This window comes from Engystomops pustulosus, chromosome 1 (genome assembly GCF_040894005.1).
Source record: "Engystomops pustulosus chromosome 1, aEngPut4.maternal, whole genome shotgun sequence".
Lineage (NCBI taxonomy): Eukaryota > Metazoa > Chordata > Amphibia > Anura > Leptodactylidae > Engystomops > Engystomops pustulosus.
Genome location: NC_092411.1, coordinates 255,403,543 through 255,421,568, shown reverse-complemented (window position 1 = coordinate 255,421,568; position 18,026 = coordinate 255,403,543). Strand labels below are relative to the sequence as shown.

Genomic DNA, 18,026 nt, shown 5'->3' with positions numbered 1-18,026 from the left:
TTTTTGATTACTTTTTAGAACATTTTTGGGCACTGGAAGACCCCAGGGGTAAGCGCCATGCCGGGGGGGGGTCCGATTTGGTGCACGGGACCCTTGCACGCTGCAGTCACACGAGACCACGGTGTGTAAGTGGTTAATGCCCGCGATCGGAGGAAACTCCGATCGTGGGTGCTAGAGACGGGTGCCAGCTGTAACATACCCCCCCCCCCCTTTGGCCTCCCCCTCTTCTTGGGCTGGAGGAATGTCTGCAGGAGATCACGGTCCAGGATATTGTCCCAGAACCTCTCTTCCAGCCCGAACCCCTTCCAGTCGACCAAGAAGAACCACTTCCACTTAAAGTCTTCATGTCAAGAATCTCCTTTACCTCATAGGTGTCGGTGGAGTTAGCCACAGGAGCGGGAGCAATTACTTGCCGAGAGAAGTGGTTTAGGATGACAGGCTTGAGCAAAGAGACATGGAAGCAGTTCGGGATGCGCATGGTGGGAGGAAGGCGCAACTTGCACGACACCGTATTGATACGAGTCAGGACCTCAAAAGGTCCCAAGAATCGTGGACCAAGCTTGTACCTGGGAATTTTCAGCCGGATGTACCTGGAGGACAACCAGCCTGCGTCTCTTGTTGGCCTGGGTTTTGGTCCGGGCAGAGGCCCGAAGTAGGAATTCAGTTCCCAGACAGAACTGAGGTCCTGCACTAATTCTTCCACTGCAGGAACATCCGAGGGAACTGAGAGAGGAAGCGGTGGGCTGGGAATTCTTCCGTAAACTATAAAAAATGGTGCTGCACCAGCATATTCCGAGTCCAGAGAGTTATAGGAGTACTCTGCCCACGGCAACAAAGTGGACCAGTCGTCCTGACTGGCAGAGACCAAATGACAAAGGTAGCATCCCAGAGTTTAGTTAACTCTCTCTACCTGTCCATTAGACTGCGGATGGTACAGAGAAGAGAAGTCCAATTTCACCTGCAGCTGATTACATAGAGATTGCCAGAAGTGGGACACATTCTGGACCCTTCAATGATAGAACATTTTTGTGAAGAGATTTTATAAAAAATGTACATTTTTGGTGATTTTTTGTGTTTTGTTTTTACAGCGTTCACAGAGCGTGCCCAATAATGTTTCTGAGTTATTGTACGGATTGTTACGGACGTGGGTTTTTTGGCGATTTTGTGTTTTTTTTTACTTTATTACATGTGTATAGGGAATGTTTGTGTTTAGGGGACTTTAACTTTATTTAATTAATTCTTTTTATTAAAAAATGTTTTTATTTAATGTTTTTAACTGTTTTTCTTTACTTTTACAGGTTAGCTTGAACAAGTGATCCACTGATCGCTTGTTCAAACTCTTCTTCACCTTACACAGTGTAATACAGATGTATTACACTGTGTAATGTAACACACTGAGCTGCTGCGCATGCTCAGTGTATTACAGCCGGGTCCTGTCAGAAGGCAGGGACCCAGCTCCAGGAAGAGGAGGCTGCGATCGAAGCAGCGGACCCCCCCCGGTAAGCGCCGTGGGGGGGTCAGATTTTTGTCAAATACCCCTTGCACCCTTGCTGACCGCGACGTGTTAGGGGTTAACACCCGCGATCGGCTTCTGGCGCCGGCTCCGTTCATAGAAGTTTGACACGATGCAGTACTGTTACGTCAAATATCGGTAAGGGGTTAATGACAGTAATTGAGAGAATGTGTAATTTTGTATATTTTGAGTATATTTAAGAATTTTGTCTTCAAGGGAATACCCCTTTAATTCCTGTTTCTACAAGCAGAGGACTACTATCCAGCCACAACCAGCCAACTAACAGCCCTGCTAGCCCTCAGAAAGAGGATGTTGACAGCCTGTTACCTGCTGCTGTTGGAGTAATCCTAATAAAGGAATAGTGGGATAGATTGCTGTGGGAAAATGATAGTTGGGCTCTGATTGGTTGCCATGAGCAACTAGAACAGTTCTGCTCTCAGACACTTCTCCCAGTGAATATAAAAAAATCTCTGCTTCTATGTGTATTCCTTGCCGGTCGCTAGCATCACAGGCCTCCCTCTTGCCATCTGCCAGGAAATAGTCACTTACACCAGGCGTGCCCCAAGGAAAACTTTTACTGTCACATGGCCTCCCTTTCTTCTTGCTGACCATGACAGGTATGGATGAGGCCGTCATGACAGGGCTATCCTGATACCAGGACCGGTCGCCATCGAGCCAGCCATTTTCTAGTAACCTGTTGCCCACATATGCTGTTGACCGGTGGGGTTGTTGCACATATAAACATATAAAATGTGGTGACACATTGGGTGGTCCTTAAAGGGGACGTTGAGCTCATACGAGAGACCTGGAGGGAATGATTTTTTCCCTGTTGAGTTTTTTTTCCTGAACAAATTTGCTCACCTTACTTTTTAAAGTGCATTATATCCTAGGGCAATCCCTGTCTCTTTAATACCAGGCCTGTGCGCAAACTGTAGAAACTTTAGGTAGTCTCTAGGAAGTTTTGAAAGCTATTTTTAAAACTTCTCCATGATGTGATATATTACCAGCACGAAGCTACATAAAAATAAACCATCTAAAATGTGTAAAAATGTAATGTAACATGCTATTCATAGCAGACTAGTATGAATCATTTCAGATTTCATGTGAAAAAATATTATAAGAGCAGGTTCTTACAGCGACAGGGACATCTGCTGGCAGAACTAAATAGAGAAATGTAAAAAAATTTTCACCTCACCAATCATATGTACTGTATATACTCGAGTAAAAGCCAAGTTTTTCAGCTCAAAAAAGGTTCTGAAAAACCCTAACTCGGCTTATACTTGAGTTAGGCTCCAGCATCTGCTCCTTGTCCCCGCGGTCAGTTGCAGGCATTGTGACATCAGCTGCATGCTGACGCTCTTATGTGTGCACCGCCATCGGCACACACTATGATGTCAGCGTGCGGCTGACGTCATGATGCCTGCGACGGACCGCGGGGACACGGAGCAGATGCCAGAGCCGCGATGGATAGAGGAGGACCTGCCGGGGGGCGTCGAACAGTGAGTACACTTTTTATAGCTGGCAGGCTATATACTGGGGGTGGGGGAGCTGGCAGGCTATATACTACAGGGGGCTGGCAGGCTATATACTACAGGGGTTGGCAGGCTATATACTACAGGGGTTGGCAGGCTATATACCACAGGGGGCTGGCAGACTATATGATACAGGGGCTGGCAGGCTATATACTACCGGGACTGGCAGTCTATATACTACAGAGGCTGGCAGGCTATTTACTACAGGGGCTGGCAGGCTATATACTACAGGGGCTGGCAGGCTATATACTACAGAGGGCTGGTAGGCTATATAATACAGGGGGCTGGCTGGCTATATACTAAAGGGGGCTGGCAGGCTATATACTAAAGGGGGCTGGCAGGCTATATATTACAGGGGGCAGGCTGGCTATATACTACATGGGGGCTTGCTGTATACTACAGGGGGCTGACTGGCTTTATACTACAGGGGGCGGGCAGGCAATATACTACAGGGGCTGGCTGGCTATATACTACAGGGGCTGGCTGGCTATATACTACAGGGTCTGGCAGGCCATATACTACAGGGGCTGGCAGGCTATATACTACATGGGCTGACTGTCTATATACTACAGGGACTGGCTGGTTAAATACTACAGGGGCTGGCAGGTTATATACTACAAAGGGCTGGCAGGCTATTTACTACCGCGGCTGGTAGGCTATATACTACAGGTGCTGGCAGGCTATATACTACAGGGGCTAGCAGGCTATATAATACAGGGGCTGGCAGGCTACATACTACAATGCATTTTCCACCCTCAGCTTATACTTGAGTCAATAGCTTTTTCCAGTTTTTTGTGTTAAAATTAGGGGTCTCGGCTTATACTCAGGTCGGCTTCTACTCGAGTATATATGGTAATGGTTGAAGGTGTACAGATTGCCCAGTAATCCAGCATCAAATAGCAAACAAGATACTTGGCTTTACGCACCAAATGGAGGTAAAAAATTTCTTCAGCTTTATTGTTTGTAATCATAAAAAATAGTACATGGAGACCTAAATAGGTGAAAAGGGATGGTCTACACAATTCAAGCATGCAATACACCCTTAAAGAGGACCTGTCAGGTCATTAAAATAAGCAGCTCCCTAGCTCTCCCCCAGTTATAGCAGTGTTAAATCTCTAGCTTTATTGGAACATACCGATAAGCTAGGAAACAATGTACTACGTAGCGGTTCGATCGTCTGGTCCGATCTGTGTATTTATGAAGGGGGGGGGTTGCAAGGTGCTCCCCTCTCCTCAGTTTCTCCTCCGGACCACCCCTTCCACACCATATGCTGGCTGTGACTGTTAGGCTTGATGCTGCAGTCGCTGCCTCCTTGGATCCCCCTCCCCCCATTAATATACTTTAAGGGCACGTTCACATGAACATATGCCCGGACGTCCATGGCCGGGTGGGCAAACGTCAGACCGTAACAGGATAGGAGATGTCCTATCTTTTCAGTGTGTATTGAGCGGTATGGTACGGCACGTGTGCAGCTATGTATCACTCCGTGCGGCCATTGCCGTCTAAAGGGGACATATGTATCCCCATATGGTAGTGTGAATGGGGCCTAAGCCAGGTCTGACGATCGGACCGCTATGTGGTGCATTGTTTCATAGCTTATCGGTATATGTTTTGATGCTCACTTTAGACGCTCATACTTTCATATGAGCAGCTAAAGTGTTTTAATGACCTGACAGGTCCTCTTTAATCATGGCATGGGAATTGGTGCAGCATTATGTATAGCTTTGTGGACAAAGGTTATTATTTTAAACTGTATTCTGAAGGAGACCGGCAACCAGTGCAGTGACTGGCAAAGACTGCAGGTATCCGTGTAGCGTTTGGTGTGGAAGACAAGCCTGGCTTCTGCATTAAGAATAGATTGTAGAGGAGAGAGTTTAGTAAGTGGAAGACCAATTAGTAGGGAGTTACAGGAGTCTAGACGAGAATGAATCAGAGCGACAATTAGTATTTAAGAGGTTTCAAGTATAAGAAATAGGCGGTTTCTGTAGATGTTTCTGAGATGCTCGCGGCAAGAGCAAGCAACAAATTGAATATGCGGTGCAATGGAGAGTCCGGAGTCCAACATAAAACATAAACCAATCCCCGGGGAAGGGGAGGAAAACCAACTGAACCCTACAAGGTCATAAGCACTAAGTGGATAAGGGTAACACCAACAATAAATACTACCAAAAAGTTGCCCAGCTTGAGACCAAAAAACCCTTTTCGTCCACTAGGGCTAAAGTAAATTGATAAAATGTAACTTTTATTCCATAATTTGTTAAGACCAATTCAGTGAGGAAGATTAAAATTACAAGCAAGCAGTGCCCAGGGTCGCCCTAGTGGACGAAAAGGGGTTTTTGGTTCCAAGCAGGGTGACTTTTTGGTAGTATTTATTCGGAGTCCAACATAGGCCCAAGATAGCGGTCGTGCTGCCTCGGTGTTAGGTTACATTTACATAACCGTTTTTTTCTAAATCTTTTCACCGTCTTTTTTTTCTGTCCAAAAATGCATGGATAATGGAAGACTGCCTAACTGAACATGACAGATTACATAGAATTTACATTGATGTCACTGGGACTTTTTACCGATGTGTTAAGTCCCTGTTCTTTACTTCTTTTTAATGGAGGTAAGGAACGAAGGTGTAAATGGCAGTGTGAACCGAGCCTAACGTGGATATATCAATGCAAAACCTCTGTATTCATCTGTACAATTTCAGCACACAATCAAAGTACATTCAAAGGAAAACTAAGTAACTATGTGTACCTGTAGGTGTCTTCTCCATGTTATCAGAACACATCATATTTAGACTTGACTCGCCTGTGTTCCTGTAAAAAAAAAAAGACTTTCAAAAATATGCTAATTAGCCTTGGTTGCTCATGACATCCCATTATTTTATTATGCACACCTCCTGTTTTTACACTATTCAGGCTTCACAGCGCCTGGTCACTATTATTCATATGAACGCGGTATTATGAACAGGGGCATCGGTTTTATCAGTAAAATACAGATTATCTCCCAGTTTTTCACATCACTTTTGTAAAAAATTAATAAAATCTGATGAATGTAGTTTGTGTTTTCCATAGAAATGGATCAGTGCTAAACAGACTTCACTTGGAAAATGCAGTTTGTTTGTTTTTTTACTGACCCATAGTTTTTTTTTTTTTTTATATGCATCACAAAAGTAGAGACTCATAAGAGTATCAGTGCTGGGAAGCAGGGACTCCTTGTATCACAAATTACTTTTATAGTTCTGTCCTGGGCACTGTAGTCGGTCCGTGAAACAGGACGCTGCATATTCTATGATCCATTTCCCAACCGCGGCCGTGGTTCACATCTGAAGACAAACTTCCACACATTACATGAAACGGTATTGGGTATAATAGAAGAGCATAACAGAAACAGAATGTGGGTGATCATAAGTTCACCCACATTCTGTTTCTGTTATGCTCTTCTATTATACAGGCAGTCCCCGGGTTACATACAAGATAGGTTCTGTAGGTTTGTTCTTAAGTTGAGTTTGTATGTAAGTCGGAACTGTATACTTTATTATTGTAACCCCAGTCAAAATTTTTTTGGTCTTAAAATCTTTTGATTTTAAAAATGTTGGATTGTCATAAGAACCCGGATTAACTATAAATTTTAATAACAGGCACCATTGATAACTGTTACAGCTGATTATTGTAGCCTAGGACTAAAGTACAGAAAATTACCAAAATTCAGAGGTCCGTTTGTAACTAGGGGTCGTATGTAAGTGAGGTGTTCTTAAGTAGGGGACCGCCTGTACAAGAGCATGTTGGAAATGAAATTGGAAAGGTCTCATGGCGCTGGTTTAAACTATGCTTAACTTTTCCACTTTATAGGCATTTGACGAGCCAGAACTCCCAAGTAGTGTCCCTGACAATAGTCCCATGTGTATTGTTATAACTGAAGTCATAGATGAAGACCTCCTTTAACCCGTTAAGGACCCCGCCCTTTTTTGTTCATTTTTCGTTCCCCACCTTCAAAAATCTATAACTTTTTCATTTTCTGTGTACAGAGCTGTATGATGGTTTATTTCTGCGTTACAAATTGCACTTTGCAGTGATGATATTAATTATTCCATGCCTTGTACTGGAAAGCGGGGAAAAAATTCCAAATGCTGTGAAAAACACATTTGCACCATTTTCTTGTGGCTTCGGTTTCTACGACTTTCAAGTGTGCTCCAAATAACACCTCTACTTTATTCCTTAGTTCAGCACAATCAATACGTTTCTCCATCTTCTGACACTGATATCATACTTTGGTGTACGGAGCTGTGTGAGGTGTCATTTTTGACAGATGAGCTGATGTTTTCATTGCTACTATTTTGAGGACTGTAGGACCTAATGATCACTTTTTGTAAAAATTTTTATATGTTGCAAGATGGCAAAAAAAAGTGTTATTTCGGTCATTTGGGGCATCCCCGAAGTGCGTTGTCCGACAAGGATGAAGTCCAGCGCGATTCACTAAGATCGTGCACCCGATATCCTGCATGTGTTGCTTCCCTGGTGAGGTCCACCGGAGTTCACCTTCTCCTTCCCGGTTTAGTGAGTGCATGTCTTGCGACACAATAAAATTTTTAAATCCTGTGCTTAGTCCGAATCAGTCGGGTTGTCCGACGGCCACACCCCCGATTTGTGTCGCATGAAAGTTGGCGCGATTGCACCAAAATTTGTTTGCGTGCGCCAAAAACCCCTGTTAAATGTGGTGCAAATTGTCGAGAAACCCAACGGAAATGAGGTGTGCTGACCCTTAGTAAATGAGCCCCAATCTTATATCAATTGGTGATTGCAGGACGGATCTGTGCGTTGCATTTTCAAACACAACGAAAATGCCACACATAAACATGTTTGCGGATAACTTAGGTCTCAAATTTGTGTAACTGACTTATTGCCACTGACGTTTTTTTTCCCAGTGCCGTGTTTACCTGGCTGTAACCTCATACCCTGTCCTATTTTTAGCTGTTTTAGTGTCTATTGGTCTCATGTTTTTTGACGATTGGATTTTTTTTTTTTTTGCTGAGCGTTTTTTCTCATTCTGATCAACACACATGTCCAGAAAATCATCACTTGACCACATTTAAATAGAGGTAAAATTCCAGTGACATTATTTAAAGGGGTATTCCAGGAATTAGCATAATTCATATGCAAATGGATACTCAAAATATAAGCTAATGTGTAATTAGTTGTTATTTAAAATTTTGCTCCTGTTAGCAGAAAAATGCTGATGACATAGACTGTAATGAAGAATTAAAATGTTACTGGCCCTTTAATCAGTCCGTTAATTTCCTCCGCGCGGTCCGTTGCAGAACAGAAGATGGCCGCTGGTCACATGTCCACATCACATGTCCTGCACATGCCTGGCAGGTCATGTGATCACCACTTTGTTTGGCTGTAGTCGGTTGGTTGCAGTGCAATCAGTATGGACAGTGTTTTGGTGATGGCAGTTACACATCATTACTATGGTAACAGAGCAAGAAAACCTGTTAGATCATCACCGGGAGCAGAGCATAAGAGGGAGGAGGAGTTACTGAGAACTAAAGGATGATGGGACTTGTATTTTCCAGTGGCGGCCATCTTGGTGATAACTCCACCTACTTTAGAGAGGCCATAAATTTTGTAAATCATAAAATCAAACTATTTAAGCTCCATTTTGTGACTAATGACATTGAGTATTGTTGTATTCATTTATTTATATCATCATGGGTTTTTGTGTCAGACGTTCATATTCTCGGAATACCCCTTTAAGCCAGCCTGCCGCTTGTGGATCCACAAAAAATAGATGATATGGGGACCATTTTTGGGGGGCGAGAAAGGAGAAACAATGTGAAAAACTGACCTACAAGCCCTAGTTTTGGAGGAAAAAAGTTTGTGTGAAAGGGGCCTAAGACATTTTTATGCCCAATGGGCCTGCAAAAAGGGAAAACAAAAGTCAAAATGATGCACACATTTTACATTTTTCCCCAGTATCTTTTGTTAAGGAACCATTGTTTCTGCAGACATAAAACGGACGTGTCCGGCTGAATGAGCCCTTAGGGTGAGGCACACGTGGCGTTTTGAACGCATTTTTGACCTGTCTTTAAGAAGTCCGTAAAAAAACTCATGCGTTTTTTAAAAACGCAATCGTTTTTGACCAGTTTGAATTAAGATAATATGTCAAACCTGTCAAAAACACATGCCTTTTTCAACGGCCCAATGCGTGATTAAAAACGGCCCAAAAATGCATTAGAAAAGCCACGTGTGCCATTACCCTTAGGACGCTTTTGCTTAGTGTTTTTCCCTTTATGTATGCTGGCTCATAATCCAAGTATAGTCTGGTGTAGTCTGGTGATGATCCATCGCTATAGACAGAACTGACCATATTCATCAGTTTTGGGGTTTTTTTTATCATATGTGAAAGATAGATGGAAATCTGAATGAAAACTGAAACTTCTGAAAATCTTACTGGTACGGCATTGTAAAATATGGACCTATATGATGCCAGAAATTGTAATCATTTCAGTACAAGGATGTGGTCCCATAGAGGGTCTGGGACTCCTTTAGGACAATGAGGCTTAAAATGGGTTCCTTCTAAGAAATCATGGGCCGTATTTTACAGGCCAACCACATTGAAGATGTTAAAAAGTAAATGTTTGAAGAAAATCATAGTGGTATGGCACCATAAAATATGGACTACATGACGGCTGTGTGATCTGGACTGAACAATGCCCAGGACTCCTGTTATCATTGTCCTATATGATGCTAGAAATACCGTAATCATTTTAGTACAGGGATGTGGTCTCATAGACTCCTAGCAGGGACTCCTAGCATCCTGTAGGATTATGGGGTCCCTCCGAAGAGTTCAGTTTAAGAAATATGGCCGCCATATAATCTGTAAATTAGGCAGGTGGGATCATGGACGGTCCACGAATCTCTGGACAGATTTCTCAGACGGACCACATTGCAGAGGATGGGACTCTGTGCATCATAGTTGCATATGATAAAAGGAGTCCCTGCGTAATGACGGTTATAGTTCAGTACTGCTGTTTTGCTGGTCAGCAGGGACTCCTTGTATCATATATCACTATGATGCTTGTAGGCCCGTTCTCTACACCGTGGTCGGTCCATGAAATCCGGAGTCAAGGCCTGAATGTCTGTGTGTTTAGGGCCTTATGAAGCGATTTCAGGACCTTGGCCAGAGTTCACACCTGCGTTATTCCATTGCCTGTTACTGGGCCCACAGATTATTAGATTTCTGTACTGGACATAGCATGTGTGTAAAAACAGTAGCTGCGTTTGTGAATAGAGGCTTATTATGATTTTTTGGGACGCAATATTATGGGCAGATGAGACCCCCATGACATGTATATGTGATAGTCCTTAGCAGAGGACTTCTTTGAGGAGAATTTTTACTTGATTGACAACAGGTGTACAGACTGTACTGTGCTTCCCGCCATTGTGGCCGTGTACAGTTATAGCGGTTATGTATATACACGGTTATGTATTGCGCATTTGAAAATCACCACAGAACCTGACGCCCCGCGCCCAGACCAGAGCCCGCTCCAGGATCGTCTCATTCAGTTCCGTTTTGCGGAGGGGGAGAAAACTCAGAACCGTTACGAATCATGGGTACCAGCTGACTCACTCCACCCCCTCTTCTCGCGGAGCAGTTGGTACCTGTCCTTCCATATAAAAGCAGCCGGGGCGTGTCAACGATCTCAGTCAGTCAGTATTCAGTCTAGCGATATCGTGTGAAGCGGGCGGAGAAGGCATTACTATGGCGCTGTCACCTATGGAGATTAACCCTGAGGTAATGGCCGGGCGTCTTCTCGCTGGAAAGTTGGGTGTCTGTGCGGGCGGTGTCTCACCCTGATGTCGTCTTTTGTGTCTTCACAGATGCTGAACAAAGTGAGTGGAGAGATGTCGGGGCTGAGCATCTCTAGTGAATAATGGATGACCCGGATTAGGGCGCGGTCCGTGATGTAGTAGATGGCTGGGTGCGGCCGGGTCACCCTCTGCCTGTGCTCATACCTATAATCTTGTCTAAAGTTTGTGTATAAATAGACGGGTAACCCCTGACCCCCACCCCCAATATCTCAGGCTATGATTACCTTATGGAGGTTTATCCATTTGTCTAGATTTGGGGTGACATGGGAGCAGATTGCATTGTATTGCCCTCATTATAAATGGTCACCATGGCCTTGTGTGGAGAGATCCCATCCTGATGTGTCAGTAATCCTATGTACATGTGGCTGCCTCATGTCCTGACTGACAGAAGTCTCCTGATCCTTGTGTTATTTCTCACCCCCTTATCAGAGGAAGGATCTCCCACAAGTCACCTGTTACAGCTATTACTAGGGATGTGGTCCCATTCCAAAAGACTTGTCCCCTTTAGTCAAAACCAAAAAAATATTCAGTTGTGTTCATTAAAAAAATTGCTTTATTATATATTAGGTAAACAATACAATTAATGTTACCAATGATCCATATATTAGGAAATTGCCACTTCATTCAACCTACAGGGGAACTGCTTGTACATATATTATATTCCATTAATTAATACCCATATTACACAAGTTAAAGTTCAGTCTAAAGTGCATTAAAGTTCCCCTTATGTCAGGTTTTAAAGATCTTTTCTGTCTATCCCCAATTTAGGGTCCTCTAATCCGAGTTAAATGTAGTTCTGATCCTTTGTATCCATTGGGTTTTTAAGATTGTGTATATTTTTAAGCACAGGGAACTACTCTGCATTTGCAGATGATGCATGTTAGTCTGCAGCCACACTTTAAAAACACTGCCCTGGTGTGCCATGAGCTGATGCATTGCTATAGAAATAAACCACATTTAGCAGTTTTTTGTTTGCCAGTGGAAAATGCTTTACAAACTGATCAAAATTGTGCATGGAAATTAACACTGAACTAAATCTAACTGAAAATTGTCAGTTTTTAGTACTGAAAATTGTGATTACTAAACTCCTTTTGAAAAAGGACCCTTTGAGGTGTCATCACAAAGCTGAGGAAATATAGTTGCTCAGTTACAAACTGACAAATGCTTGTGAATGCCCCGTGGCTCCAATCTATTTTAACAACCTATTGCAAAAATAAATGCAACTTGTACCACCCTAAAGCTACCACGGCTTGAGCTGCAATGCACAGCCACACTAGGCAGAAAATCTACACCAAACTTGCAAGTGGCACATACAGGATGGGCTGTATTCTCTTTTCATTGAAACCTGTAACTGCTTGAGATGATGAGCATATTCAGATTTTCACTTCTACATAAAATTCACTCAAGGCAATACTTATCATTTAAAAACAATCGGGTCATACAATGGGTTCCAGCACTTCCGATATCATTCCTGATGCTAGATCTCCAGGGAGCTCCATTCATTAGATCATTGCTGCCTGCAGAGTGCCATTGAAGAGCATAAGGTTGTAGTGAGGGTGAGCATGTTGGGTGCAGCTTCAGGGAATCGCATTGCAGCTTTTCGGGAAGCAAAAGATTATGCTGGGTGCAATTGGAGTGCCTTGAATTCACCCACAGTGGACACTAATATCTATCTACTTGTGTTTCTATGGTTGGATTTATTATTGGTAAGGAAATTTCATATCACTTGGCTTATGACCTGTTGCGCTGGCTTTTTACTTGGTCACTTGAAGTGTTTGCAGATCCTGGTGTTCTGTGATGTTACATGATCTTCCCATCTTGCTGCAGTCCTATATTTTCTGTGTAAATCTCTAGATCTGGTGACACTGGCCCTGTCCAGTGTAGATTCACTATTGATCTGAGCTTCTCCTTAATGGATGGAGACATTGCTAGTGTTACACTGCAGAAGCCTTTCCCAGCAAGGCAGTAAAATGTTCCGGAAATGCATGAGCTTGCAGATTTTAATATTCTGCCTTATGACCATTCAGATGCTACCCAGGTTTTAGAAATTAACATTTTAACTAATTTTCAACAGGTAGATGCTGAATTTCCTGTATGTTTATCTGACTCAATAGATGTCAGAATACAGTATTCCTAAACTTTTTTTCTTTACAGTTGAATAAGAAAGTGGGTGTCTCACCGACTGTCCATTATGTAGATGTGTTGGGGTTTGAGAGCACTTATCTGCAGTCATTTCCCCATGATGTGCTTTCTCTGCTGCTGCTTTTCCCACTCACTCCACAGGTACAGTGACTTTACTATCCTATAGCAAATTATCTGTCTAAAGCTCGGTTCACACCCATATTGGGGAATTGTAAGTTCTGTTCCACTTCTCAAATGGAGTATAATGGAAGCTATGGGCTGAAGTCTTCAGTTATGAAGTAGCTTTCATGCATTGAAGTCAATAATAAACAGGAGGGGAATGGGCTCTTCTGTAAATGGGTGTGAACTAAGCCTCGCCTATTGGGTTTACAAAGCTAAATGTAACAAGCACCATTTATAACAGATTGTAAAGCTAAAATTTCTTGTTAAGGTCCTGGCCATTTTACTTGCAGCACTATGAAAGTCAGGACTAGCACATATACTTTTTTTTTATGGAACAAAATTCCTACATTTAATCCATGAAACTGACATGTTTATTTTTCTAAACAAACCTTCTCCCCAGCATCTAAGGATAAAATGACATCTGTGCTGTCCACATAGAAAACATTGGGTCAGTATGCTTGCTGTACCATCAGATGGCTTGGGTACTAAATCGGCAAGGATACTTCAACCATTTTACCACCGTTTTTACATGGGGAGGACAGATTTACAATGTATAATTGCATATGTTTCTTGTGCTACAGATTCGGTGGCTTCAACTTTTTTGTTTTGTAGCATGGAGAATTCAGGAAGAAACAGGATGATGAGCAGAAGGACAAAGAGCCTGATGCCAAAGTATACTTCATGAAACAGACACTGGAGAACTCCTGTGGACTACTTGCTGTAATTCATGCTGCAGCTTGTAATAAAGACAAACTGAGCTTTGGTTAGTTACAACCCTTTTCCATACCATCAGCCCTTTTTGAATTAAGCTGTGGGATAGTTCTTCCACTCCTAGAAAATGCTACGGCTGCGTTTCTAATTGCAGTATGTGAACAAGTCCTTAGAATTACCATAGGCCAACAGCCTATCAATTGCAGTGTTTGTGATTCCCAGATTTAAAGAATCAACCATCAAAATCAAGCATTGATAATTTCAGGCTCCATGACTGTGGTAATCTTGTATTTGTCGTCTATAGCCTTCATCTAAATTAAAATTTATTATGCTAATGAGCCTGAGGGGTCTTGTGGGTGTTTTCAGATCATCAATGCTGCAGTGTCACAGGCAGTTACAATGAGCAGAACATGTCTTCTCCCCTGCCTTTGTAATCTAGCATCAAGAAGTGCAGGTGGAGGGTAAGACTCAGTTCTGCTCATGTAAAGACATCACTGAAGTGCTCTCAGAAACCAATGGCCTGTAAGGCTCATTGGCATAATTTTAAATGTTTAAGGAATGAGCTGAACATTCAGAGCCGGCAGCAATTGCCCAATATGCGCTGCTGCTGGCTATTCTTACAGGTCCCTGGCTGACAAAGGCATGAAGGGGGTGTGTCAGCAGGCCCCCTCATGAATACAACCAACTGCCAGGGGGACCTGTACAAGGATCTGACTACTTTGGTAAGGTGTCAGATCAATTAAAACTAAGTGTACACACAAATTTTTATAAAAACTGAATAAATATAAATGGCCTAGGGAGACGATTTAGGGCCAACATATTTGGTGGGGGCATTTTTCAGGGGTGACAGGTCCTTTTTAAGCAATACAGGTTTTTTGTTTTAATCCATGGGCTTTATGCTAATCTTCCATCCTGCTTCTGAATAGATGGAGTCTCATCCCACTATACACTTGTGATATGTTTTGATCTTTCCACCAAATCACTGTAGCCTAAATGTTCCTGGTGTAATCCAGAACAGTGCAAAAACCTAGTGAACCTTTTTCTTCTGGAAAAATTATGTAACCTTGCATAGTGTAATCCTATGTCTTCTGCTTGTGATGTGATTTTACAGCCTAACTTTTTTTTCAGATAATGATTCTGCTTTAAAGAACTTCCTTGACAAATCTGCTGATGCCTCCCCTGGTGACAGGGCAAAACTCCTGGAGGAAAATGAGGTAGGTACACTGAAGCAACAGGCTCCTAACTTTCATAAAGTTGGCAATGTACAGGAGTCAAAATGACCTTTCAGGCTGCAGTGATGAGCTGCTGCGTTTGCAGCCTGCTTTCAGCTGCTGGATGGTGGAGATGACTTTAAATTGATGCTTGAATTCAAAGGCAGCCTATTAGCTGTACTCGACCTAATTAACCATTACCTGTATGTTCAGCATCTTATCTTTCTGAAAGTAATTGATGCAATAGTGCAATATTCTCAGGAGTTCAACACCTAACTGGCTAAGTACATGCATATTTACAAGTAATAACTGGATTGGCACCACTTGTTCAGAAGTGAAGATGAGCCAGACTTGTTTAATGGGGTAAACTATCAAGGCTTTATAAGCTTTTGAGTCACAATTCCTGGCCATGCCAATCCGCCTTTGTTTCCTCCGCATGCAGGGCCAGGAGTTTTGGTATATTGGGGGTGACCTGTACCAGCACTTGTCAAGCAGTTCTTTGTTTTATCAACAAGAACATCTTTTTAAATAAGTTGTTTAATTTTTAGTAGCCTCTTGCCTTCTACCCTGTTAAATTGCTTCCCCCAGTAGGGTGTAAAATGTCCCTTAGAATTCCCTCTTGTGAAATCTCCCCTAAAAATCTTCTGTCAAAAGGAGTAGAGGACAGTCAGGTTTAGAGCTATCACTTCATATACCCCATCTTTAATTACACCAATGGATGCTTCTATAGCTTGAATCAGAGTAAGAATCTCCCCTTTAAAATCATATCAGACTTGTGGTTCTTTGAGATTCAGAACTGGACATGCAGGCAGTGTAACCATTGTTGGTAATGTGAGCTCCCTAAAAATCTGATTCTTAACTTTCTCTGATGTGATATGAAATATTTTCATTTCAACATTCTGTACAGTGTCTGAAGTGACCTTCTCCCCCTCCAATCAGGGCTCTAAACTTGACTAGTCTTGAGCAAAATGTGACTCATTTGTTAAGTCATGAATTCATACCTGTCTCAGGTTCCAACAGTCATGAGCAAGTTAGTTTCATATCTGGAGCAGTTGATTTAAGCCAGTTTTATCAATATTTTGCCCATGTAACATGCACTTGTCTTCCAGGATCTACGTTCTGCACATAACTCCATTGCAGCTGAAGGACAATGCAGAGTAAGTCTAAATGTAATTAAAATGCAAACGTATAAAGAACTTGCCCTGTATTGGCAATCTAATTATAACACTAGGTTGCCCTGGATGTTCCCTTTAACAAGATATTTGGTTGCTTGTCTAGTAACTACCTTGTTTGCATGACTCTCCCTACATTTGTGTAGCTGAACACTTTATGGGACTTGCTAAGAGAGCAAAGATGTTACTATGGACCTCCATTCTTTAGTGGGGAAGCTTAATGTTGCTTACAACTATCTTTGCTTTTCAGCCAAATGAAGATGGTATTCATTTCCACCTTGTAGTCTTTACAGCTGTGAATGGACATCTCTATGAGCTTGGTAAGGATGGATTTTTGTTTGCATTCCTCCATATAATTAGTAAAGCATATGCAAGGTTAGCAGAAGATGCTCATCTGAAACTAAAGGTGTGGTGGACTAGAGATGGGATAAGTGCTGCTCACCATTCCCTTCTACTTAGGAAAGGGCACCACCTGGCCTTGGACACAGGAAAGGCTGTCTGAATAAAGCCTATGGCAGATGCCTTGAAACCTTCATTTAACTTCCAGACTGCAGTGACAACAGTATTTTATAGGGACATAATGTGGGTCAGGAAGTGCTCAAGACAGTAGAGTAGTAGAATACAACACTGGGTAGTAGCTTTGGGTATTGTATCTGTCACATTATTTGCAGTTTTCAAACTAATTTTTTTAACTTTTATAGATGGGTTAACTGGAAAACCTATTGACCATGGTCCTACTTCTGAAGGAAAACTACTGGAGGTAAGGGCTGTGTTGGCTTAGAAAGTTTGAAAAGTTTTAAATTATTGGGTTATAGCTATGATTAGTATAACTCTGACAGTAAATGTTTTGGTAGTCCAGTCCGTGAGACTGGTGACAACAGGCTACCCAAGCAGATTAAATGCCTGCCAGCACTTTAAGTCGGACCAGATCCACATAAGGCCTCCAACAAAACAAGTATGCAGGGCATAACTAAAGTACATCAGTAAGCATAGGGAGTGACCTGTCACACAAGTAAATGGTCTAAACTTCATTCTCCTTGACTTGCAGAGTTTTACAGATGGCAGTGAATTTTGAGTCTTTTTCCATACAATGATTAAGCTCTTATCTCTTCCAGGATGCTGGTAAAATCTGCAAGCAGTTTACAGAGCGGGAACATGGTGATGTGCGTTTTTCTGCTGTCGCTCTGGTCAAGGCTGCATAATATTTCCATTCCAGATGATGCTCCTTGTAGTTCAGTTTTCACCAGTTACTGCCTTGTTTTACTTGTTAAATTGTTTCACAGAACCTACTGCTCCAGCAAGATATGGTATGAAAGACACTTGCTCTTGGCTTTGTAGACCTGTTTTGCTGTGAATTTGTGCTTTACAGAATCTTTCACCTCTTTGCAAACATAAAGCACTTAATGCAACCCATGAGCTGAATAAAATGTTTGTTTTTGGAGAACAGTGCGTGTTATTCTTCTGTTGGGTTTTATCATTGTGATGTAAAGCAATAATGCCACTGTCCATTGTGAATGGTCTCTGGATATGAAGCTTATACTTGATTCTGCAATGCTTTTGTGAAAACTGTTGGCATCTATGTAAGGGAGACTAGGACAATGGGTACCATTCCTGCAGTCCTAGCAGGCAATGTGATTTATGAGCTCCATGATGTTCTACTTTATTCTACATTAGTTTTTAGCTGTCCATTTTAATCTGTTAACATTAGGGGAATTATATGC

The 18,026-nt window shown here is 42.3% G+C and overlaps 2 protein-coding genes across 5 annotated transcripts in view; one reads left to right on the top strand and one right to left on the bottom strand.

The window, feature by feature from the left end:
* APBB2 (amyloid beta precursor protein binding family B member 2) overlaps positions 1–10,630 on the bottom strand; it is a 214,802-nt gene extending 204,172 nt beyond the window's left edge. Inside the window, exons 1-2 of one of the 2 annotated variants that reach the window (XM_072125080.1) lie at positions 10,552–10,630; positions 5,788–5,849 (exon numbers count right to left, since the gene is read on the bottom strand). The gene's annotated coding sequence lies outside the window, so the exon portion shown is untranslated. Of the gene's footprint in view, positions 1–5,787; positions 5,850–10,543 lie in introns of both variants that reach the window. The other variant, XM_072125099.1, reaches the window with a different exon arrangement.
* A 59-nt stretch (positions 10,631–10,689) lies between these two features.
* UCHL1 (ubiquitin C-terminal hydrolase L1) lies at positions 10,690–17,751 on the top strand. 3 transcript variants are annotated; one of them, XM_072125224.1, is made up of 9 exons: positions 10,690–10,830; positions 10,917–10,928; positions 13,062–13,190; positions 13,824–13,974; positions 15,051–15,136; positions 16,243–16,290; positions 16,556–16,625; positions 17,007–17,065; positions 17,421–17,751. In XM_072125224.1, exons 1-9 carry the CDS (start codon positions 10,798–10,800, stop codon positions 17,505–17,507), a joined length of 675 nt encoding a protein of 224 aa, XP_071981325.1. In that variant the 5' UTR covers positions 10,690–10,797; the 3' UTR covers positions 17,508–17,751. The 3 variants fall into 3 exon arrangements, with proteins under 3 accessions (XP_071981325.1, XP_071981333.1, XP_071981316.1); XM_072125232.1 differs by lacking the exon at positions 10,917–10,928 and having other exon boundaries at positions 10,751–10,830; XM_072125215.1 differs by lacking the exons at positions 10,690–10,830; positions 10,917–10,928 and adding an exon at positions 12,455–12,613.
* Positions 17,752–18,026: the final 275 nt, after the last annotated feature.